The sequence below is a fragment of the Battus philenor genome, unplaced genomic scaffold, assembly GCF_028537555.1.
Source record: "Battus philenor isolate CCGP_79_NKW_IND1 unplaced genomic scaffold, ilBatPhil1.0.hap1 SCAF_20, whole genome shotgun sequence".
Classification (NCBI taxonomy): Eukaryota; Metazoa; Arthropoda; class Insecta; order Lepidoptera; family Papilionidae; genus Battus; species Battus philenor.
The window spans coordinates 4,274,800-4,297,880 of record NW_027181683.1 but is presented as its reverse complement, the minus strand read 5'-3'; the positions used below and the strand labels follow the sequence as shown (position 1 = coordinate 4,297,880).

The following is a 23,081-nucleotide window of genomic DNA, read 5'->3' as shown; positions in this document are numbered from 1 at the left end:
CTTTGTTAATTCTATGATACATAATAATAAAAATGTATGCAAAACAGTTTAAGTCAAATATATTTACTCTAAGACTAAAGTGTATTATAAAAAATATATATCAGAAAATATTGCACTAAAAGAAACAAGTTTTTGTTTAATAATACAAGCGTCTCAAAAAACTTGCGACATTGTTTTCATCCATTTTATACTTTTTTGTAAACAAAACAATAACATGACGATTTTAAGTTCTCTCTAACCTTCAATACTTTTGAGCTTGGTAAACATGTTGGATCGTTCAAAACATAACTAAACAACATTAATAGTATTTAATAAGAATATATATTTATAATATATACGCAGATTGATAAAACTCTGTGAGAACCTATGTATGTACTTTAAAGTAGGATAAATAAATTTTTTTTTGACCTGGTTTGCACTGCCCAAGTGGCATTTGCAGATTCCGTGGGCGCGAGATGGCAATGTAGGCACTTAACCTAAAAAAATTATTTTAAGTCAGAAAATATCTGGGTCTCCCTGGGGAGCCTTGGCTTTGGCCACATACTACAATCTTACGAAATGAGAAGGCAGCCGAGTTTTTATATCACCACGATTTGACAGTCACTCGTCAATAATACCCGTTTAGTTTTCCTGTAAGTGCCTCGAGAGGTTCCACAGGCGCGAAAATGTAATAAAAGTCAAAATACATTTATTACCTGCTTAAATAAATATCTTTTCACTAATATACTTAATATGTCAAGAATAAAAAAAATGTTAAGCAATTTCAACTTAAAATGTTAAAAGTTTTGTTGATATTTTAAATATATTTTCCGCAAAACACCCTTTTTACATTTTATTACTTTTTTCAATAATCTTAGCTTATGGGCCAAAAATTAAGTGATATATATATAACATAAAAATATGTGGGTAACATTGAACAAAAAAGACGATCAAAAATAATAATGGATGGAATTAGGAACGAGGAAATTCGTAGAGGAAAAAAAGGAACCGACATAGCAAAGTTGAAGCGGCAATGAGTAGAAGAAAAAGCGCGCCGAGCAGATGTCTACAGTGCTTAAGGTTCTGTATTGGAGACCACAGACTTCCATCCACCAGATCCTTCTGACTGAGTTTATGTCCAGCTGTGGACATCCTATGACCTAAATGATGATGATGATGATGATGAAATAAGAATAATTCTATATATACAACATCCGTTAATTATTTCAAAGCATTTGCATAAAGTACACCTCAATGCAAGTTGATAGCATTTTAGATATAGTATCATTTCGAAACCAGTTGAGACGTGAGTCGTAACAATTGTAGAATGTAGAGTGCAAAATAAATACACATGTAAAGGACAAAGCCATTAGTGGAAGAAAAATAGCGCATGCGCTTGTAAAAAAACAAATGCCGCAGCGGTAGACGAATGAGATTTGTAATCGTACCTCGTGAGTTTGATTCCCGGGATATAGTTTTATACATGATTCCCACTAGAAACATTATTTATACAGGATTGCCACAGCTCACAAATAAGTTTCTAGATGATGAGCTGCAGCGTTCCCTGCATACCATAATATCATATCGCGATCGCTTACCTACCTGCCAAACGTGGCCATTATGGTATATCCTCCATAGATATCTTTCGTGGAGGCCTGTGCTTTGCGTCCTTAAGCAAGGTGAACGGTAAATCTTGTTTAGTTTGTCGGAAAACTCTAATACACGCCGCTTCCAGGCGATGTTATTTGAAATCTATGGGAATAGACTATTTCTAGAAGTGAACATCCTATAGCCGAAATATTTATGATGATGATGATCAAAGAAGCCGACATCACTGTAATACAGGATCTGAACAAACAAAGTCTGTGTTATATTTCAAATTTTATTCTAGAATTGATGATTTTTATAGATTATTCTAGAATTCGCGGACGTAATATATAGAGAGGGCCAAACATACATATCACATAGGAGCCTACAAATATTATACTGCATTTATATATGTTATCGTAAGGCAACACTCATTATCAAGGTTAATAAGACGATGTTTTAATTTTGTTTTTAAAAAGGAATTGCTTGTTTTTAATGTAACGTATATGTCAGTGAGTATAACGTAAAAGTTAATAAAATATGTACACAAATTTAATAATGCATTTTTGTATTTATTATTTTTTAAGAATTACACAACTTTTTTGTATTCTTTTGTAATTCAGTCGATAGTAACATTGGTGAATATTGTTAAAAAAAATAGTTGTAAATAAAAAATAGAAAAAAAATTAAGGAAGATGGTCCCGATGTCAATATCTACGCGTACCCAGTGAATTTACATGCTGTCCTTTGCAGTATGTGAGCAGTTGCAATATTATATACAGGATGATGCTTGTATTAAATAATTCTCGATCATTTTCATATTTTAATTTACGTAAAATTACAACAATTTCAATGAAATATAATAAACTGTGATAATTTAAGATATAATTACACTGTTACAATAATTACAGTATTAAGATAAATAGTAAAAAATTGATGTAATAAAAGAAGAGTTTAAGCAATCCTTCTCATTACAAAATATGTTTAAATATTATATACAGGCTGATTGATTATAAATGTTAAAGCTTTATAGGCTCAGCAAAAGTATTTAAGCATACCTTTTTCCAGTCCGGATGTGTTCCGTGAACGCTGTAGGTGGTTGTAGTAAAAAATAAAACTCCGACATATTTGCGAAAACAATAAACAATAATACGTGGACGATCAGTTACAATGAATGGAAGTGTGATTTATATATTAACATAGCAAAGCTAAATGGCATTGCTAAAACAAATAATTATCTACCGCGATATATTTCTATGTCATAGATTTCTTACGGTAAAAATATATAAATATAGTAAGATGTTTGTTGAGTGTGTGTGTATGAAGGCTTCATTATAAACGTGTATATACCCAGTAATTTTATTTGAACTACTTAACTAGTGCTTATTGTCAGTTTAGAAGCTATTGTAAGTACGATACCTATCATTGAATATAATATCAGCCGATAGACAACCACTGCAAGTCATAGGCCCCCTCCAAATTTCACCAACTGAACCTGATCACGTCGTCGGTCCGCCTGATAAATAAAAAAAAAAAAACAATTACGAAGGAACCTTAACCTTAAATAACATCATATTTAATTATCATTATTTATAAATTCAAAGCAAATTCGCACATATAATATAAAATTAAGATAAATTCATAATTTGTTTTCTGCCCTTTTTATTTATTATTACGTATTTTAATGTTCTTTTATTAGTATATAAAGAAATGAGTATATATATAAATATGTTAGTATATGATTATAAATATTTACGCCTTTTTAAATACATTGAAGATTTATTATATTCTTTGAGCAGTGGTAGTCTAGCGGTTGAGGACTGAGATTTAACGTCGTTGAACATTGGTTCGATTCCCGAGATGCAAATTTATATAATTCACACTTTGTGCATTAATTATATAAGATTACCACTACACACAATATGTTTCCTGAAGATGGGCAGCAGCGTTCTCTACGTCCTTTAATACGACACTGCGATCACTAACCCGTCTATCAAGCATGGCAATTGTGGAATACCCCCCCCCCCCCAGATATCTTTGGGGAAGACATATGCCTAGCAGTGGATGTCTATGGCTTGAAACGACGATGATATCCTAACCTGTCTCGTACATTGTACACGCTACTTGTCCTCTTCTAAATTGCCTTATATCACAAGACCGCATATTGTACTATTTTAGTTATTAAAGCTATATGTATTAATTTCTATTACGTATACAATATTAAAAAAGTTTCGTCCCCGAATTTTCTTAAAAATTTTAAACGATCGTATTTATAGTTGCCAGATATTTTATGCCAGATATGTTAAATATTATTTTGTCTTAATAATGTATACATATATCAAAAATATAAAACAAACAAATTGTAAATATGTAATAATTATATTAATTATAACGATAAATAAAACCGGTATCTTCTGGAAAATAACTCCAGGTAATTAACTTAACAAACCTTTTTGCATTTTGATTTATAATTACAGTACTTGGTACGGGTTTTAAACAAATATATTGTAGATCAAAAAAGTTTATTTTTCTTATAAAAATACTCTTTTTAATTAAAATATCTAATCTATTTCTATTATCTAATCTTATCTAATAGTTGGTTTATTATTTTTTCTTAAAAATAAACGAGTGAATAATTTGTGTTGGAAGTGTAAGCAAAAAGTTCATAACTGGCTTCAAAATAAAAATTATAATGGCACAGCAAATTCTGAAAAACTCTTTATATTTTCAAAACAAACATAGACATGTAAATAAATATTATTTACATATATAGTTACACAATTTATAATACGAGTTTAAATTTTTGTTGCATATGCAGTGTATTCGAAAGCATCTTTTGTTTTTTCACTATTTAAAGAGAAGGACACTAGTGGCTGTAACACTGTTTATAACTAGTGCAACTGCCAGTTACATTCTAGAATTTAATATTCAGTTATATTAAATAAATAAATAATACGAATAAACAACCGTGGAAAACATAAATAATAATTATTTTACTTGAGATTAATCTTTTGTTTTGAATTATACTTATTTTTTTGAATTATATTTAACGCAAACTCCTAATGACTAAAGAAAAGGATTGACACTTGCAATAGTAAGTCGTAATTCACACTTTCTGCATTAATTGTATAAGATTGCCATTTATAAACAAGTTTCCAGAGGATGGGCAACGTTCCTTGCGTACCATAATACCACACTGCTATCGCCAACCAGCCTGTCGAACGAGGTTATTATATATGCGTCCATCGATATATTTGGGAAGGGCAATGTTTTGCAGAGGTGTCTAAAAGAGGGTTAAAAAGAAGGAAGAAGATTGCAGGAAAACTATATATGATGACTAAAAGCAACGCGATAAGGCAGTATTGTGTAAATAACATTTTTTTCTGTATAATATAAAATTATGTTTATTCATGAAACGACATTGAGAGGCAATTATTTTTTTACAACTTTAAGTTTTTTGTCTTAATCGTACAAAAATGGAGCAGAATATTATAGAAACGTAATACATCATTTTTTATTATTAATTCTCGCTAGATTACATTTTGTAGAGCGCTATCTTTGTTGCACAGTGTTGTGGTAATTTTTTACGTTTATGTAGAATAGGTAAATTAATTAACAAAAAATATTAAAGATTAATAATTAAATAAGGTTTTCTGTCGTGCCATATCAAATGCCGGATATTAGTAGTACAAATTTAAGAACTTTTTGAATATATGTATAGTGCTAAACTAACAGTTATATATCTCATTTATTATAACGAGAAAAACCGTAATAAAACCGATTGGTAAATTGAAGTTGCAGTGGCAAGACCACATAGCGCGTATAACAGTTCGAGATGTAGAGAGCTTATGGAGCCGTTAGGTTCTGGTGACGAGACTACGTACTGGCAAACGCAGTGTATGACGTCCTCCTGCAATGTAAGCAGTCGACGTTGTTAAAGTTGTCAGATGATGTTTGATGCTTGTTCCAACTATTGGAAAAATACTTGAGGCGCACATATCGAGCAGTAAAAGTTTTACGATTGAAATGATGACCATGATAAAAGCAAGTTTGCACGCATAAATATATTTTGATTGTAAAGATCGTGGTCTAGTAAAGGTTAACAAAAATATAATACAATGGTGTCAGAATCTGAAGAAAACTTAACACCTGAAATTCCTATATTTACGTAGTCGAAATTTAGCTTGAAATAAATTCCAAATTACAATAAATTGCACAACGTACTCGTGAACTAACAGTGTCTAGTGTACAAAGATCGAAGAAAAATTTTTTCGACATTTTTATTTAAAAGTAGCAAAACGATTGCGTCTTTATATACGGATAGTCAATCAAAATTTATTGTTGCATAAATTATGAATTTTAAATTAACAAACGCACCTCTATTGTGATAGCGATGCAAGCACCCGAAGTCAAAAAACAGTAAGAATATTACAACGAGCATTACTTTTCGGTTTTATTATTATTTTTTAATATACACGTTTCCACTGCTTTGTTTGGGATAGGAACGTTACAACGCAGGTGTAAATAATTTCAGTTTTATTTTAATCCTTGCTCTTATTCCGAGCGATGGTCTGCTGAAGTGGTATTATTAATAAATATAGCTTGAAGAATCTCTTGTCTAAAATGTAATGAGATGTTTTTTTATAAAAAAAACATCATAAAGTCATTGTTTTTACTATAATTACATCGATCTGAATTCATAAAAATTTTAGACTCAACGTATAAAAAAATGTATAATCGGTGATATTTCACCGTAGACCTTAGGTACATACACTATAATACATAAAAAATGGCGGATTTTAATAGTGTTTCTTTTCAAAATTCGATCATAGGCTTCAGCTGCAGGGCGTCCACTGGTGGACCAATGTGAACTCTATAGATTTTTATTAGGACCCGCAGGAAGCGGCCTGTATCCAACGTCTTTCGACATTAATTAGGTCATCTGTTAGTCACTTTCAGGAATGACGTCCTTCTTCTACTCCAGAACGTTAAGTACCCATCGGTTATCCGTACAGCAAACTTTGTGACCTACCTACTGCTACTACAACTTGCCATCCCGCTAAGCTTCGGTGACTTTCGTTCGTTTACGGATTTGGATGATTTTATGTTACATCGATAACTTTTATAGATTTCAATAACAAATTATGATCTATTGGTGCATGACATCATGAAAAAAATCTCTTTCACTTACATTAAATTGTGTAATGACTTAATATGATATAACTAACCATATATTTTAATTGTAAGAATTTAGTTATTTCTTTATTGTAAACCATTACTCTTGCATTTTATTTTTATTTATCTCCTTGCATTTAAATTTAAACTGATTAATATCGTAATATGTTTTAACAATCTTAGTAAAATCTAATAGTTTAAGAAAGCTTAGTTATGAATACATGCGTAATATATTTGTGAAACTACATTTGAATATATTTGTGTGGCTACGAGAAACACGACAAAACGTACCGATTATACGATTGCAACTGTAAGAAAATAGATACGGACATTTTAGCGAAATATATAAAGGAGCGACTGCTTTATGAGTTCTACCGCTCACCGCACGAAAAATCGCGTGCGATGCTTAAAGATTCCTAACACTTCAGTAACACTGACCAGACAGGCGCGCTAGCCGCGAGTTCTGCCGGCCGACTGGGTCGCGCTGGGTTTGTGTCCTCGAGGGCTTGCTGGGTGAGCCCCGCTGCTACTATCTCGCGGCCACTACCTTTGTGACTTCCTCGTCCAGTTTGCAGGAAGTCTCAGGATGCAGGCGCAAGACTTTGCAGTGCAGTGAGTGTCTATAAGCTGACATCATCATGATGATAAACATTTTTTTTTCAACATAGCAAAACGTTGTGGTAAATTATGGTGTTTAACAAATTTCTTGTCGAAAAGCTTTTTAGTTTCTTTCGGAGTAGAACAAGAAGAGAAACCTTTTTTATGAACACGTTGTAAATAACTACAAGCTATCGTCATGGTCTGCTACTCTATATTTAAATAAAATGTATAAAAATTGAAAAATAGACCTTGTAATTGTTTGTCTGTAAATGTAGGAAAATTTTACACCGCAATAAGCCAAAGGTCGAGAAATTATTGCCTTTATTAATATGTAGTTTATTTAATAGGTAACCTTTGAGACAAATTAACGTCGTATCTGTTGTAACAACTATGATTTTTATAAGGCAGAAAATAGACAATATAAGCATGCAATTGTGGTCAAAAGAGTTTGTTTTTGTAGTTGAAAAATTCACAGAAATATTAATAGAGCAAACTTTTTTATTTACTTTGTGAAAATTGATTAATTAAAATGCAATTTACGATTCTTTCTTACCACACAACATTTTTTCGATCTCTTCTGTTTCTTTGTATCATTTTGATATATTTAAAACACATCGCTGATAAAATCTGACACATCAGTAATTAATGCCACTTATGCATACCGCGGCCATAAATGCTTTTGTATTATTACAAATTTTCTTTTAACATCGAATTTTTCTTCTTAGTTGTGTGCTTTTTGGAGAGAAATCGTAAACACTTTTCACGATTTTTGTGAAATTATTTTGGGTGAGAGCCGATATTGTAATTTTTTTTTTCATTTTTTTCTGATGCTTTTTGTTTCGCAAAAAGTAACGGAGCCTTATTATTCTTGCGAGCAACAACCACAAAACGTTATACAGTGGAAGAAACCCAGTTTTTTATCATTAATTAACATGTATAAAAAAATAAATATGAAACTAGTTTAATAATATTAATAGGTATATTTAAATAATATCCAAATAAAAATGTTTCAACAAACAAAAATAAAAAAACGAAGTCATTAAACTCCCTGTTATATAACTTCAACAAAAGCCCATATATTTATATGTACGCTATGATGCATAGATAAACTGTGTATTTATAATTGCATTGTATAGATGAGTTATAATTTTGTATAACACAGATGTCAATAAACTGTAATAATGTATTCTTTTAATGACGACTAAGGTGTTTTGGTGTGTAATGTAAACCTCGATTAAATAATGTAGAGGACTTGTGGCTTGCGTAAACACTCTTTTGCTTACTCAAACTATCGTAATATAGAAATGAGGTTTTAAGTTGTATTTAAAATAAAAATAGATATTTTATATCAGCACTTCAGCCTTAGAACGTCCATTATTGGATATATCACCCATAAAGATTTCAAAACGAAAGGGTTGAAAGTGGCCCGCTTTTAGCGTCTTCTGACGCCCTTAAAAAGTTAGTCTGTCTACCTACTCCAAGTCGTCCTCCTCTATGCTTGCCTATCCGTGATCTCCACTTTACAACCGTAAGGTCCCAACGGACCTCTGTCCTGCGCACTATGTAGTCTGTTCATTGCCACTTCAATTTGAGAATCCTCTGGGCTATGTAATCTACATATTTCATCATCATCATCTTTCGTGTGTCTGCAGATCTCCCCGTTCCTAATTCGATCGAAATCCCGAACATTATTCTCCTCTCCATGGCGCGTTAAGCGAAGTTATCACTGGAAACACAGATATTTAACTATTTGTAAAGTTTGCAAGCTAAGTAATACGATATATAATATTTCACAAATCCAATATCAGCTTATGCTATTAGTTTAAGCTTTTTTTAAGATCAAAAAGTGTTTTTAGTGTCGTATGTTTTTGTAAAAAATAATTCAGTATTACCTTTTATCAAGTACAAAAAAAAATCATAATTTAGATAAATTACTTAGCATTTATTTTATTTAAAACAAGTATTTATTCGCCTTTGTGGAAACTGTATTATTAAACCTTATGCTCATAATTATAACTTCGTTCTTTATATTGATTTTAGGTCAATGTCACTGCATATTTAATTTGTTCGCGTATTGTTTAATCATGATCGGATCCATTAATTGATCCAAATGTCACGTATTGCTGTATTATTTTAATTAAGGAAGTGATATATGTACAAAAAAAAAACTTTACAAAAACTTGTATTGTAATACATGTTGTTATAAATTCATTATTATATAAATTATTTACATATTGCAAAAATAATATGATAAACATATCTGAACATAACATAGCTTACAGGTATTGACGAAATAAATAATCGGCAATTTTACAAACAATTTGCGAGTATAAAAATTTTATCCTTAGTCATGGATATGTACAAATTCTTTCCACATATTTTGTATATAAGTTGATTGTAAATAGATGTAAAGGCTTGTAATGAGCAGTGATTGCCTAGCGGCAGAAGATTGTGACTTGCGATCATAGGTCCACGAGGGTTCAATACCTGAGATACAATGTTCAATATTGTGAAAAAAAAATTAGATAGGATTGCCACTGCTCACAAACAAGTTTCTAAAGGGCGGAAGGCAACGTCTTCTGGGTACCATAATACCACACTGCGATCGCCAAGAGCCTCCTAAGCGTGGCGATTATGGTATATGGGGGATATACCATAATCGCTTAGAGATATCGTCGGGGGAGGCTTATGCCTTTCAGTGGACAGCTCTATTGCTTTTAATTAATGTATGGTACATTCTATGCAAAAATCAATAGTTACGAAAGTTTTTTTTTTCAAAAAACAATCTATTTTACAATTTTTGTGCTTTTTTATTTTTTTACAATCGTGTTCTCGATTCAAAACACGTCCCAATCTCTTTAGATGTTTTGGTTTTCGATGAACTAGAAATAAATTCGGGAAAACGCTATGTCAAATATTTACCAATAACCAGATTCAAAAATACGTCAAATCTCAAAATAACAGGAAAATTTCCACACCTAGCAAACTATAGATGCATGTAAACACCTCTTTATCCCTATTTATATATTAAGTAATGAAATAAGTAGTATATTTTTGGTATTAAGTCCGTCCAATGAATACTGTATTTATTATCAGTATTATGTGGTTAGAAAAAGAGCAAAGCAGGGTGTGAAACCATTGACCATAAATGTGGTTTAAACAGATATTGAATAACAAGTCTGTGTAATATCGTATTATTGTGGTACGATCGTATTAACTTTCGCAATGCTTTCTTCGTATCGACGACGTATGTTGTATGTAACAAAATTGACATTTTTACTTACTACTTATTGTAAATCATTTGTTTATTAATTATCTTACCAAAATGAAAACCAATAAACTGCAATCAAAAGTGGTGGTATATAATTTATTCTCTTATTACCATGTTAATTATTTAATAAAAAGAACAAAGGAATTTTAAAAGAAAATATTACCTTGTTTATCATCTTGATTATAATGATATTCCAATTAAATGAGTAATTGTTTTTCTCAGGACAATGAATCATTCGAAGGACGAATCTTTGTTAACGGAATCGTCGCGTGAGAAAATGGAAAAATGGGCCGCCGCGCAGGCCAAAGGAGAGAAGATCGAGATCGACGTGTATGGGAAACCCAATGCCCAACAGATAAAGGAGCTAGAAAATGTCAGGAACATTAGCAAAGAATTGCAAGAGAATTTACACGTAAGTTATTATTTAGTAACCACTATAATTTATTATGTCGTTTCAGCACTTACATGCCCACCGCAAGGCATAGGGGAAAGCCCTGAAATATCTATAGAGGAATATACCACAATCGCCACATTAAGTAGACCAGTTGGCAATCGCAATGTGCTATTATGGTACACAGAGGACGCTGCTGCCGTTCCTCTGGAAGCTTCTTTGTGATCAGTGACATCTCAGTTAATGCACCATGTGTGAATCTTGTATATAATAAGATTGTAGCCCAAGAATCGAACTCACGACCTACCATCGCAAGTCTTAAACCTCTACCAATAGGCTACAGCTGCTCTTATTTGTGCGTATTATTTTTTTGTGTTATATATACTTCCTTATGTGTATTTTATTGGTTTTTTTTTGGGATATAATAAAGTGTAGATAAAATCTATAAATGAATAAATAGCGTTATAATGTATAATGATTGACTAAATAATGTTTTTTGATTAGGCTTTTTCAACACGGTAGACATAAACTTTTAAGATCGATGCTATAAATATTCATCGATAGACTTGCGATTTGCATATCAAAATTGCGAATGTAAACCATACTACAAAAATTATATTTTATTCTCTAAGAAATTTCTGCAAAGTATTAGGTAATCGGTAAAGATTTTTTTGCGAGTTATTTATTTCAATTCATTTTTTAACTATGTATGTATAACGGCGAACTTAATGTCGAACGCATTTTCTACCAGTTAACCGTTTAGGCAGCGCAGACATAAATTAATAACTGTATGTGAAATAAATAAATATAAAAGAGGAAAAAAAATCTAAATGAGAAGGAAACAATACCCATGATAAAAAAACATAATATAAATATGGTAGTGACTACTACTAACTGTAATGATATATAAATATAATATAATATATATATCTAAATATCTACTTACATTATTTACATAAATGATCAACATTAAATGAAGGCAATGTTTAAATAGATTTACGTATCAAAGATTAAACAGATGATGGCAGAGATATTTAAACGTAATGTTGTGATCAAAATCTAATGTAATAAGATATTTAATTTGATGCAATCTATTTTTATAAGAGTTTTTTAACTCTTGTGAAAATAAACCCTCTTCCAGTAGCGGATCAATACGCACTAGGCTTTATTGTATTTTGTTTTAAAGTACGTGGGAACACACGCTGTCACAAGACTCGTAATAACGAACTCAGAAACAAAAACTACACAAATAGTTTATCGGTTGAATTCCCTATATAGCACAGAATTGTAATGGCCGCTTTATATCTCACAATCAGATGAACATACATCTCATCTCATATCTTATGTATACAATATTACATGCATATGATATTACAATACATTAAGGTTTTGAAATCTGGAAATAAATTTTTATTCATTTCATTCATTAGAATATAAATCGCAAGAAAATAGTTGCATATTTTTTTCCTCTTTTCCGTTAAGGAAATTCTGTCCGAAACCTTGAAAAAAAACCCTGTTGCACGCTTGGGACAATTAAAAAATATTTCCATCGACTTGAATAAGGTCTTTTACGAGATAATTATAGTTATAAATGAAACTCGCAGCCATACTGTTTATGCTTTGTGTTGGATCGTAATAATTACCAAATCATTAGAATTTTCTGGACGTGTATTATACGAATTTTGTCTTTATAATAATCATCTGGTGATTAAAACACATCATCATCATCATTATCGTCGTTTTCAGTATAGGAAGTTCACTGCAGGATACAGGCGTCCTGCATGGATTTCCAACGGGACCGTTTGGAAGTCGTCAGTATATCTTATGTCCTACGTCCGACGTTACGCTTGCCAGTCCGTTAACTTCACTCAAGAACTTTAAGACAGTGACGATTTGTTTTGCGCGCTATGTCACCTGTCTACTGCTACAAGTTAAATTGAATTTGAATTTCAATGTTAAAGTGATTGCTTTTATTTATTTTTCTTCCAGGAATTAGAGAACACGGTTCGTAACGCTGACGTAGAAAACGAAGCGATGACCCCATCAGCTCCCATTTTAGATTTTTCAGAAGATCACGAGTTTGTCTCTGCTAACAAACTCGATAACTACTACGCGGAAGAAGATATTGCGGATGCCAAGGAAGAAGAAAAGAGGAAACTTACTAAGGGTAAAGCACCAATGACTGAGATACAAAAGTTTTATAAGGATCAGTGTGTGTTTTTAACGGGTGGGACTGGATTTTTGGGCAAAGGTGAGTGATGTTTGCGCTTGTGTTGCTTTTTTATTATGCAATTTAATATGTATACGAACAATTATCTCAATTTTTTAAGCAGATAAAAAGAATGACAGAATTCTATTTTAAAAACACTTTATTCAATTTTGCAATGAATTTAATGTACTAAACTAAAATGAAATGCTATCGCAAGCCGATTTTTGTGCTCTTTTGATTTGAAGAGCAATTCCCCGAGAATCGATTTTGGAACTCTATTTATGAGGTGTAATTCCCCTAGAGACAATTATGGGACTCTATTTTTGAAAATCGATTCCCCAAGAATCGATTTTGGAACTCACTTTGTGAGGTGCAATCCGCTACCAGTCTACAATTAACTAACTTAACCTACATCCGATGTTATTCACGGTGCCAACTTACTATTATCAACAAGACATCGGATGTTATTACAATACTTCATAATGCTTACTTAATGAACTAAATGTCTAAAGAATGCAAGTAATCTGTTATTTATTCTATTCATTAATTAGTAGCAACTGATCTACTGCGTTTATAAATAGATAGTATTAGTCAAACCTGTTTTAGCGTTATCAATGTTAGAAAAAAGTGTTACTATTCCACAAACTGAAACAAAAAGCATAAACAAGTTTGTAAATGAACAAGCCTTGACAAAAGCAGAAAATCATATTTATAATTGATTTTGGATTTAAAAAAAAACTTTGGGTAAAGACCATAATTTTTGTCAGTCTTTTAAATTTTTTTTTTTTAGAAATGTACATTATACATATGTTACAAACATAGTAAAATCTCAAAGTTGGTGCCTTGCTAAATAACATATTGCCATATGTTATTGTATGTACATATGAAAGTCAATAATATAATCCTAGTAGACATAATTTGGAAAGAGATAATTTAAACACGGCGACGGCGACAAAAGAGATTTTCTTTTTATCTGATTTTCTGATTTTCCCCCTATAACAACTTTCCAATGCCTTAAAGAAAATATGAAAAAAAATTAGCCGAATTGACTAAAAGTCATTTAGAAGTAAAACTGCGGATTATTTCAAGGTTTGATATAAAAGCGATAATATGTGCGCGTTATATCGCAGTTGCATTCTTTCGAATATCCTAATCATTATGAATTCATATTTTTAATTTAGTTCATTATATATTTTACATGGGATGAGCATAAGCTTTAAAAATATATCGTACAATCAATAAAAGAGGAATAGGTATCCAAAAGTCGCCACGAGGACCGGTCATGCGTTGTTCGCAACCAGCGACCAGTGGAGGTCCACCCACGCCACGTCTACCAGCTAGTGATCGCTACATGAGAACCTTTCGGCCCTAACGGCCATCGGTTTCACGAGCGATGTATGCGATAAAAGAGGATATTTTTTTGAGAAATGGTTACGGACCTTTTAAAACGCGCATTATTTTTTGTACTAAATTACGATTAAAAAGATGTTTGCTTATATATATATACTTTTCTAAGATTGTTATGATAATTTATTCAATATTTACATAACATCGTTTATTAGTTTTATGCATGTTGTGTGATAAATACAGTTTGTGTGTGTAAATGCTTCAACAGTTTTTAGTTTGAATCTTTAAACGCTACGTTTCGCTATCAACTTTACAAACTGGATCATAAAACCGGTGTTTGTTATTCTTTCTATTTATAAGTTTTATTCTATGCATCTCTGTGTTTGTTTTTGTTTTACAAAGGCGTTTATTTCTTTGCCGCCAGTTTTTGGTCGCGTAAACTTGTTATGAATCTTATTTTGAATCACATATATAATTTATATCTTGTGATCCCGACGAATAGCAGCCAAGATATAAAGTTATGGCGAATAAAAATACAAATAGCGGAGTAATAATCTCATAGGCTATATTTAAGATTAATAACCAACATAATTATTACAAATATAATTGACATCGAAAATATATGTGTTGTTTTGAATAAATGAAATGTTACAGGATATGTATAAGTACTTTTAATGATCGGAAATACAAATTTTAGAAATAGCATGACAACGATTAAAAATTATATGTTTTTTTTTAATTTGGAAATACTATACTCTCAGGTATCTAGTGATTCTAGTTTTGTTTTAAAATATATGCCTTTATTGTTTGTGTCTATTTCGTATTTCGCATGTGTGTTGCATGGTGTGTTTTTTGTGTGATTGCTTTTTATTGGTGTTACGGATTTGCACAAGGTAAGTTACATTTTAATTTCCATTATAGTTATAATTTTAGATCCATTATATTATAAAGAAAATTGTATGCTCTATAGACAAAGCTAGAGGAAATTGTAGTTAAATACGAGTATAAACAACGCCCGAGAAAGCATTTGCCTGAATTAGCCGAAAAGTTTTGAACCGTTTAGCGCAGTAAATTAAAACTAATGTCCATTAGGTATTTTATTGCAAAGTCATAAGATAAGTAATAAATTGATAGAACATGCAGGAAAATGTCTTCTAAAAACTTTTTCCATCCATCCATTTCAATTGCAAATAGTAACATGTTATATTTAGCAAATATGTTAGCAAATAGTGAATTTCAAATTCCTTTTATGTGTTTATTAAGACATTTCATTTACATTTATATTAGAAAAAGTACGTTAATTATTTTATATTATACCGTATATTGTACAATAATAAATTGCAAGCATATATTTATAGAATAGTGAGCAAAAAGTTACCATGACATTTCTTAAATAATTAAAATAGTTCTTCAAAAGTATTTTTATGTCTTAGTCACATTACTCGATAATCATCCGGTGTTGACATTTCTGTTTCGCGACACGATTTAGAAGTTTCAATTTATCATAGGTAGGTGTTTATCATAACAGTAAGCGTAACTGAGGCAATTGTAATTTCTATAGTTAGTATAGGTCTGAATGCTATAAAATTTTGACAACAATGTAGCCAGACATTTTGTGTGATATACTTTATATATCTCTCTGGAATTATAGGGGTAAGAGACTTGAAATTTAGTTTGAATTAAGTTCGCTGTTAGGGACAGCTAGTATTACTGTATAATCTAGTTATTTACTTATTAATACTAGAGTTTTTTTATTACATTATAATGTTTAAATTTTATAGTAATATATATGTATATTTATAAGAATGTTTGAATTTGAATAATAATGCAATCTATGGGAGTCAAACTATCTAGTCTGCAATAAGTTATCTTTGTTTCATTTGAAAGTAATCTCTCTTTCTTTTTAGCTAATAGACACTCACTGCAAGGGATAGGCCTCCCCCTATTATATGTGTTTGGGGATACCATAATCGCAGTGCTTGGTGGTACGCTGCTGTCTATCCTTTTGAAACTTGTGAGCAGTGAAAATCCTATATAATTAATGCATTAAGTGTGAATTATAAAAGATTGCACCCCGGGAGTCTCTGTCTCTCTCGCACCCCAGTTCGTAAATATTGATAATCTACAACTTTATTTCCGAATTGTTTCTGTTCTTTGAAAGTATTATTCATATTTACATCGTAGGATGCGACTTCTGTTAAGTGTTGATTGGTGATTGTTTATAAGAGCATACAATTTGTAAAATCCGGCCTATATTAATATTCTTTACGTTTTTTAATTAATATATAACTGGCTGTCTATAAAAGTAGATATGTTATTAAAGTTAAGGCAAAATCAATTTAATGACAATTTGTTTATTTTTTTTACAGACGGAAGGATAAGTCTCAAGGCGAGTCGTATTGTAGAAAAAGTAGTTCTTTAAAATTAAACTCTGTTAATGATTTGTATAAATTATTTATTATTCAAGGTGGTGTGTTATGTATTAAATTGATTTATTTAATTTTGTATCTGTTTTTTTACTTCTTACCTATATGCAAAATATTACACGTATTGTATAACGTTAAGGAAGACATCGGAAAATCTGAAGAAGCCTTGAATTTTAAAACTATGGAACGTGGATGATTAACTTCAAGAACGGACACCTGGGAATTTGCAGACCGGGAACAGGTAGTAAAGATAAAATTCTAACTCATCACTTCAAGCAGTCATTGGATTAAACGATTCTTGGTTGTAGAAAAGATTATAATCAAAGAGTGGACCAGAACTGCGAGTGTTATAAATAAACTTGTAAAAAATACTATTTTTAAGTAATAATAAAGCTTGAATGCTCTGAATTGCTCTACTAACTTATTAAGGATATTGTAAAAGTAAACAAAATAACCCGTTTGAGTTTTTTGTGAGCGTCATCAGAATACGTCGCGTTTGGAATCCTCATACTAGTTTTAAGTTGTAGTATGCCATTATAGTAGGTCATTCTCATTCTAGTTTCTATATACTTTCATGACTCATACAAGTGAGCGTTGTAAATGATCCTATGTGGATTAATATGAACCATTATTATCATGTCAGCCGATAAACGCCTATGTGCAAAGGCCTATGACGTTGATATACTTAGCGGAGAGCTTGCCTTGCCTCATATATCAGTTCGTGATCGCCATTTGTAAATATTTAGGCCCCAACGGCCGGCACGTTGTGTGCCGCCTTTGCCTAACTGTGACTTCAGACGAAAAATAAATAAAATGTATCAATTAATTAAAATTAATAGGCCCCTAACGGTACGTCTAATGAGATAGGATAAAATGCAGTGCTGATTGCATCAGTAGCTGCACAAGACGGCATATACCCTTCGGAAAACTATTAACGCTTAAGCTCCGGCTGACGGCACGCTTTGAGATAAATCGACTCTCTTTGAATAACCGTCTTGTTTTGCATGAAAGTTTTACACCGAAACTGGTCTGATGTCTATAGGTAGTCAGATTAAACTAAAAAAAGATCATAAGAGCTAGCGAGAATATTACAAAAGTCTTTTGGTCATTCGACGTTGGTTTTCCGTGTGATAGTCATTTGTTTAACTTCGCATAACTGTCCCACATAGTTTACTCCTAAAATATATAACATACAGTTCATAAAAGTGCGGTAAAGTGATGTACGTTCCTTCTGGCGTTAGTTGTCGGTGTTGCCAAGTGTAAAAAGGTGTACAAGTTTAAAAGCGGTGAATGTATAATTCATTAGCTATTTATTCATGTATGATACCTAAAGTCAATTGTTTCAGCAATAATAAATAATGTATATAATAACATGTTTCATGTACACGAGTGGTCATTGAATATGATCCAAAGTGAAATATAATATTTGCTCAATTATTTGGCTGAAGTCAATACACGATGCATAACTTTCGTTTGAAAGAGGTCAACAAAAACAAATCCTTAATAGATCTGAGTGAACGGATATATAATAAAGTTCCATAAGTTATTTTAGACAGAAAAGAAAGTATATTAGTATATAGTATAATATGAAATAATTTTTATTATAGCATTGGGAAGTTTTTAGTTTATCGAAACATGTGCAGCTGGATTTGTACACTCATTAATATTTGATATTATAGTACATATCAGAAAATGTTGAATTTTATTTTAAAAATAGCAACTGTTGAGTTTCTGTTCAGCTGACCAGCATTCCGGGCCGGTGGTAGCTTACAACTTGTATTGTCAACGCAATAAACGATTTTAAAGTGAATGTAAATGGATACTTGAATAAAGATATTTTGAATTTGATTTTGAATCATTCATTCACCGACTAATTTTTTAAAAATGTACAACTATTTACATATGAATAGGTGTAATAATGTTCTATACTCATTTAAAACACTTCTTGACGTAATAGTATTTATACTTTTATTTATTAACACTTTATTGTACACCATAGATAATAACTAAAAAAAAATAAACAATTTGCATAGATGTACAAGAGGTGGTCTTATCGCTCGAGGCGATCTCTACCAGACAACCTTTGGATGGAGATGAGAGATATGTATACATACAAATACATACGTTACTATATACACATACATGTATACAAAAATACTTACATATACACATAAGTAATGATGTAAATATGATAAAAATAATGTTTTATTAATGTTTACTAAAAGCTTGATCTTGAAAATAAGTCTGCTAATAATATCAACGAACGTAAGTATACAACACTGAGTGATTGTTTGCAAATGTAAAACGTAACACGTAATAATAATATATTAAGTAAAGGTTTTTATAAAATTCTTATAGCTATCCTAACAGACTTCGTACTGCTAGAGTTATTAGCATGTCGCATTCTAATACAAAAATTAAAAATAATATAACATATTTCAGAGAGACTTTATATAAAATCATTGGATATATGTGTAAAATATTTTAAACTTACTTATGAAACATGAACTGAACGTAGTTTTAAAATTTATACATTGTGCCTTAACTTTGCATATATACGACCTTCCAGGTCAGTCGTCGACGGGCACATGCATAATAGCTTAACCTCTGCTTTAATTAAAGCATTGTTTTTAAAAAATTACAATCGGCTATTTAGCGTATGCTTTGATTCCAAATATTATCATACTTATTTAAAGGGTATGTTTAAGGAGAATTGAACGTAGTTAATTGAAATTCAGTGGAATAGATTTCATGAATAAGCCAAGGTCCCTCGTGACCTTCAGCCTAGATACTCCATGGAGCGTCCGCCGGAAGCTATCTAAAAGTTCACGGGCTTCTAATCCGGTGAAATTGTAGTATGTAGCATCCCAAGCAAGGGCTTGCCTGGGAGCCCATAAACTTTTCTATCTTAAAAGACGTTTTATGTTAATGCACCCCCACCAGGATTGTAATTTAAAATAAAATTTTAAATTTTTATTAAATATAAAAACAGTAAAATGTAATGTTTCTTTCTGAGGCAAGTGATGTTTTTATTTATTATAAGTACATATGTTATATATGTATGTACTCGTATGTATGTTTAAGTATGTACGTCTATGTAGGTTTATGTTCGTTTGTTTGTAAATATGTATTTTTTGTACACATAAACTACCCACTATTAGTACTTTTACCTTTTCCATACTATGGTTATCTGTAAGATATTGCCTTGTGTGATAGAGACCGCCCATTGTACTTTTTTGTATATTATTGTATAACTTATTAAATGTATCTTAACATGTACAATAAAGAATATTAAATAAATAAATTTAAAAATTTTTATTTGAACAAGACAAAAATTACGTAAAATCTGAAGTTACAGATATAGGTACAGGTAAAATATTGTGTCTGCCCCAAAAAGTACATTATGGATTTATTGTCGTTTGGGTTTTTTTCTTGTTCTCCGTTTCGGTATACAAAATCAGCACTGCGAATCGAATAACACAAAATCTTATCCAGGAACTGGTCCAAAGTGATTTTTTTCTTGTTACTTAAAAAAGTTATTGTGGTACAAAAGTACTGGCAACTAAATATCTACTTATAAAACTTCGTCGAAGGTACTACGTGCCATTCGTTATTTAATTTACATTTATGAATAACTTTAAATAAATTAACGCTATATGTGTTTTACCTTTTAAACTGTATCAAAGTGATCTTAATTACAAATGTAATAAATCGCTTGGAGAGTATTTTTTATAAACCAGATATTCATTTGGAAGTTGTTCTACAAACCAACGTTAGTAATACATGGAGAATAAATCCGTAGCTATCAAATCTCTCTAAAATTAATTTAGGTATGATAAATATTTTGTGGTAATTTATGCGACAAAAGACATTTATACTTCCAAATAATTAATGATGTATAATATTAATAATTTATACTGATACTATAATCTAAGCTCATTTAGTTTGGATAATTATCTTTTAAACGTAATATAGAAAGAATATAAAAGTAACACTGTAACAATTTGCGTACTTATCGTTTTCCGTGATAAAGTGAATTTCATTTTAAACATCATGATGATTAATACTAATTTAAAAATATTTGTACTGTTTTTCATTCAAATGTTTAAAAGATAAAATGAAATCATAGTTAAAAATACCTAACACTTTATTATATGACTAATAATTTTCGCCTCTAATGCAACGGGTTCCGTGGTGTAGTGGTTATCACATCTGCTTTACACGCAGAAGGCCGCCAGTTCGATCCTGGCCGGAATCATAATTTTTGTTTTTTTTAGTGAATGTTATAGAAAATGATTAAACATTCACACGAAATCTATTTTAAATAAATAATGTTTAACTACATGTTTATTCATTATATATAAATATTAGCCAATATAGTTCATAAAAAGGTAAACCTAAGGCTTGGAATTTTGGTACAAATGTTAATCATTCCTAGCATATGGACATGAAATTGAAATTTTATGAATAACTATGTAAGTAGATTTAGTTGATGAAAAAAGGACACCTAAAATAAGGAGAAAAACGTGTTGTTAAAGAGAATGCGGTTGCCATTTTACACCAATTCATAAAATGTATGAACAAATTTATTTTTTCAACTTCAATTTAATAACTTTTTTTTGTTACAGTTTTAATAGAAAAACTTATAAGGTCTTGTAAAGATGTAGACACTATTTACGTATTAATAAGACCAAAAAAAGGTATTGATGGTACCAAACGCCTACATAATCTACTAGACGATTTCGTAAGTACCGTTTTAAAAAGTTTACCAAAATATAATGTAGATGGCGCTATATAATAACACTTTCTGGTTTTCTTTAATAAAATTTCTATTTTCGGTTAGTGTTAGAATCTGTAGATCTTAAAGACTTTGAATAATTGTTAAACACTGATCGAAGGTTTTCTCGGGTCGCCATAATACTTTAGTATGGTCGTTATCGCAGATTGGACTTGTGATTATTCGTATTTACTATTGGAAAATTAAAATTTGTAGTCTTATAAAAGATACTCTCTTACAAAATTGTTAATTTAATGATTAGTTCAGCAATTCTAAATGAAAGTATTAACAACTACTCGTCTATAGATGGCGCTTTATAAAATTATAAGCTCCTGTTTATAACTATTTTTTTTTTTATTTTAGTTGTTCCAACGGGCCCACGAGGAAAATCCCAAAGGTATACATAAAGTGGTCCCAATACAAGGTGATATGGAACTGCCAGGGCTTGGGCTCAGTGATGAAGATAGGAAGACATTAATATCCAAGGTATCAAGGAGATTTGCGAATTTTTGAAATAGTCGTGTTAACTTTTACGTTGTGGATATACAGGTCCTGATATTTAGGTGCCACACGAACCCACAGAACGAAACTGAATTAATCCCTTAATAATGTACAATACTCTTTTGAAATGTTACATAAACTGATCATTTCATAAAAGATTGATCAGTGGTAATAAAATTTGGATCACTACGCCTAGAAATTGCTATAAAGTTTACGGTCAAGGAGAAATCAAAACTGATTATTGTTTATAACTTTTTTTCTATTTATATATTTTTATTTATATACATACACACACACATTTATATATATATATATATATATATATATATACATATTTATACATTCACAAACTAAACACTAGTAAAATAAAGAAAATCTATTTGTCAAGGGTTCTTACACTATTAGCAGTTAAATAAAAAAATATTTTTAATACAGAAATAACGATTCTTTATTACTTTATTGTTTTTTATCTAGAAAAGTCATTTCTAGTTTTTCTTTAAAATATAAATTCTTTTACAGGTTTCAATTATAATAAACGCCGCTGCCACTGTGAAGTTTGATGAGAAGCTCTCTGTATCCGTCGGGATCAACGTCCGTGGGACCAAAGAGGTGATCAGACTTGCGAAAGAATGTAGAAACCTCAAAGCATTTTCACACGTGTCGACAGCATTCTCAAATACATATGTAAAACATATAGAGGAGAAGTAAGTATTTTCTCTTATATAAAATTATGATATAAAGTCTCTAATCGCTATTTTTATTGTATTTATTTAGAAAACATTATTACAGAAAAACCTAATTAAAAAATAATTGCTTTT

The 23,081-nt window shown here is 30.8% G+C and overlaps 1 protein-coding gene and 1 non-coding gene across 3 annotated transcripts in view; both read left to right on the top strand.

Annotated features, from left to right (window-relative positions):
- LOC137922650 (fatty acyl-CoA reductase wat-like) overlaps window positions 1–23,081 on the top strand; it is a 44,730-nt gene that overhangs the window by 13,204 nt on the left and 8,445 nt on the right. Inside the window, exons 1-6 of one of the 2 annotated variants that reach the window (XM_068765661.1) lie at window positions 7,184–7,353; window positions 10,835–11,024; window positions 12,993–13,254; window positions 21,614–21,729; window positions 22,126–22,248; window positions 22,783–22,967. In XM_068765661.1, the coding sequence (XP_068621762.1) occupies window positions 7,328–7,353; window positions 10,835–11,024; window positions 12,993–13,254; window positions 21,614–21,729; window positions 22,126–22,248; window positions 22,783–22,967 (902 nt within the window). In that variant the 5' untranslated portion in view covers window positions 7,184–7,327. Of the gene's footprint in view, window positions 1–7,183; window positions 7,354–10,834; window positions 11,025–12,992; window positions 13,255–21,613; window positions 21,730–22,125; window positions 22,249–22,782; window positions 22,968–23,081 lie in introns of those variants that run through there. The other variant, XM_068765663.1, reaches the window with a different exon arrangement.
- TRNAV-UAC (transfer RNA valine (anticodon UAC)) lies at window positions 21,171–21,243 on the top strand. The gene has a single exon. It is a non-coding gene; the product is annotated as a tRNA-Val (tRNA).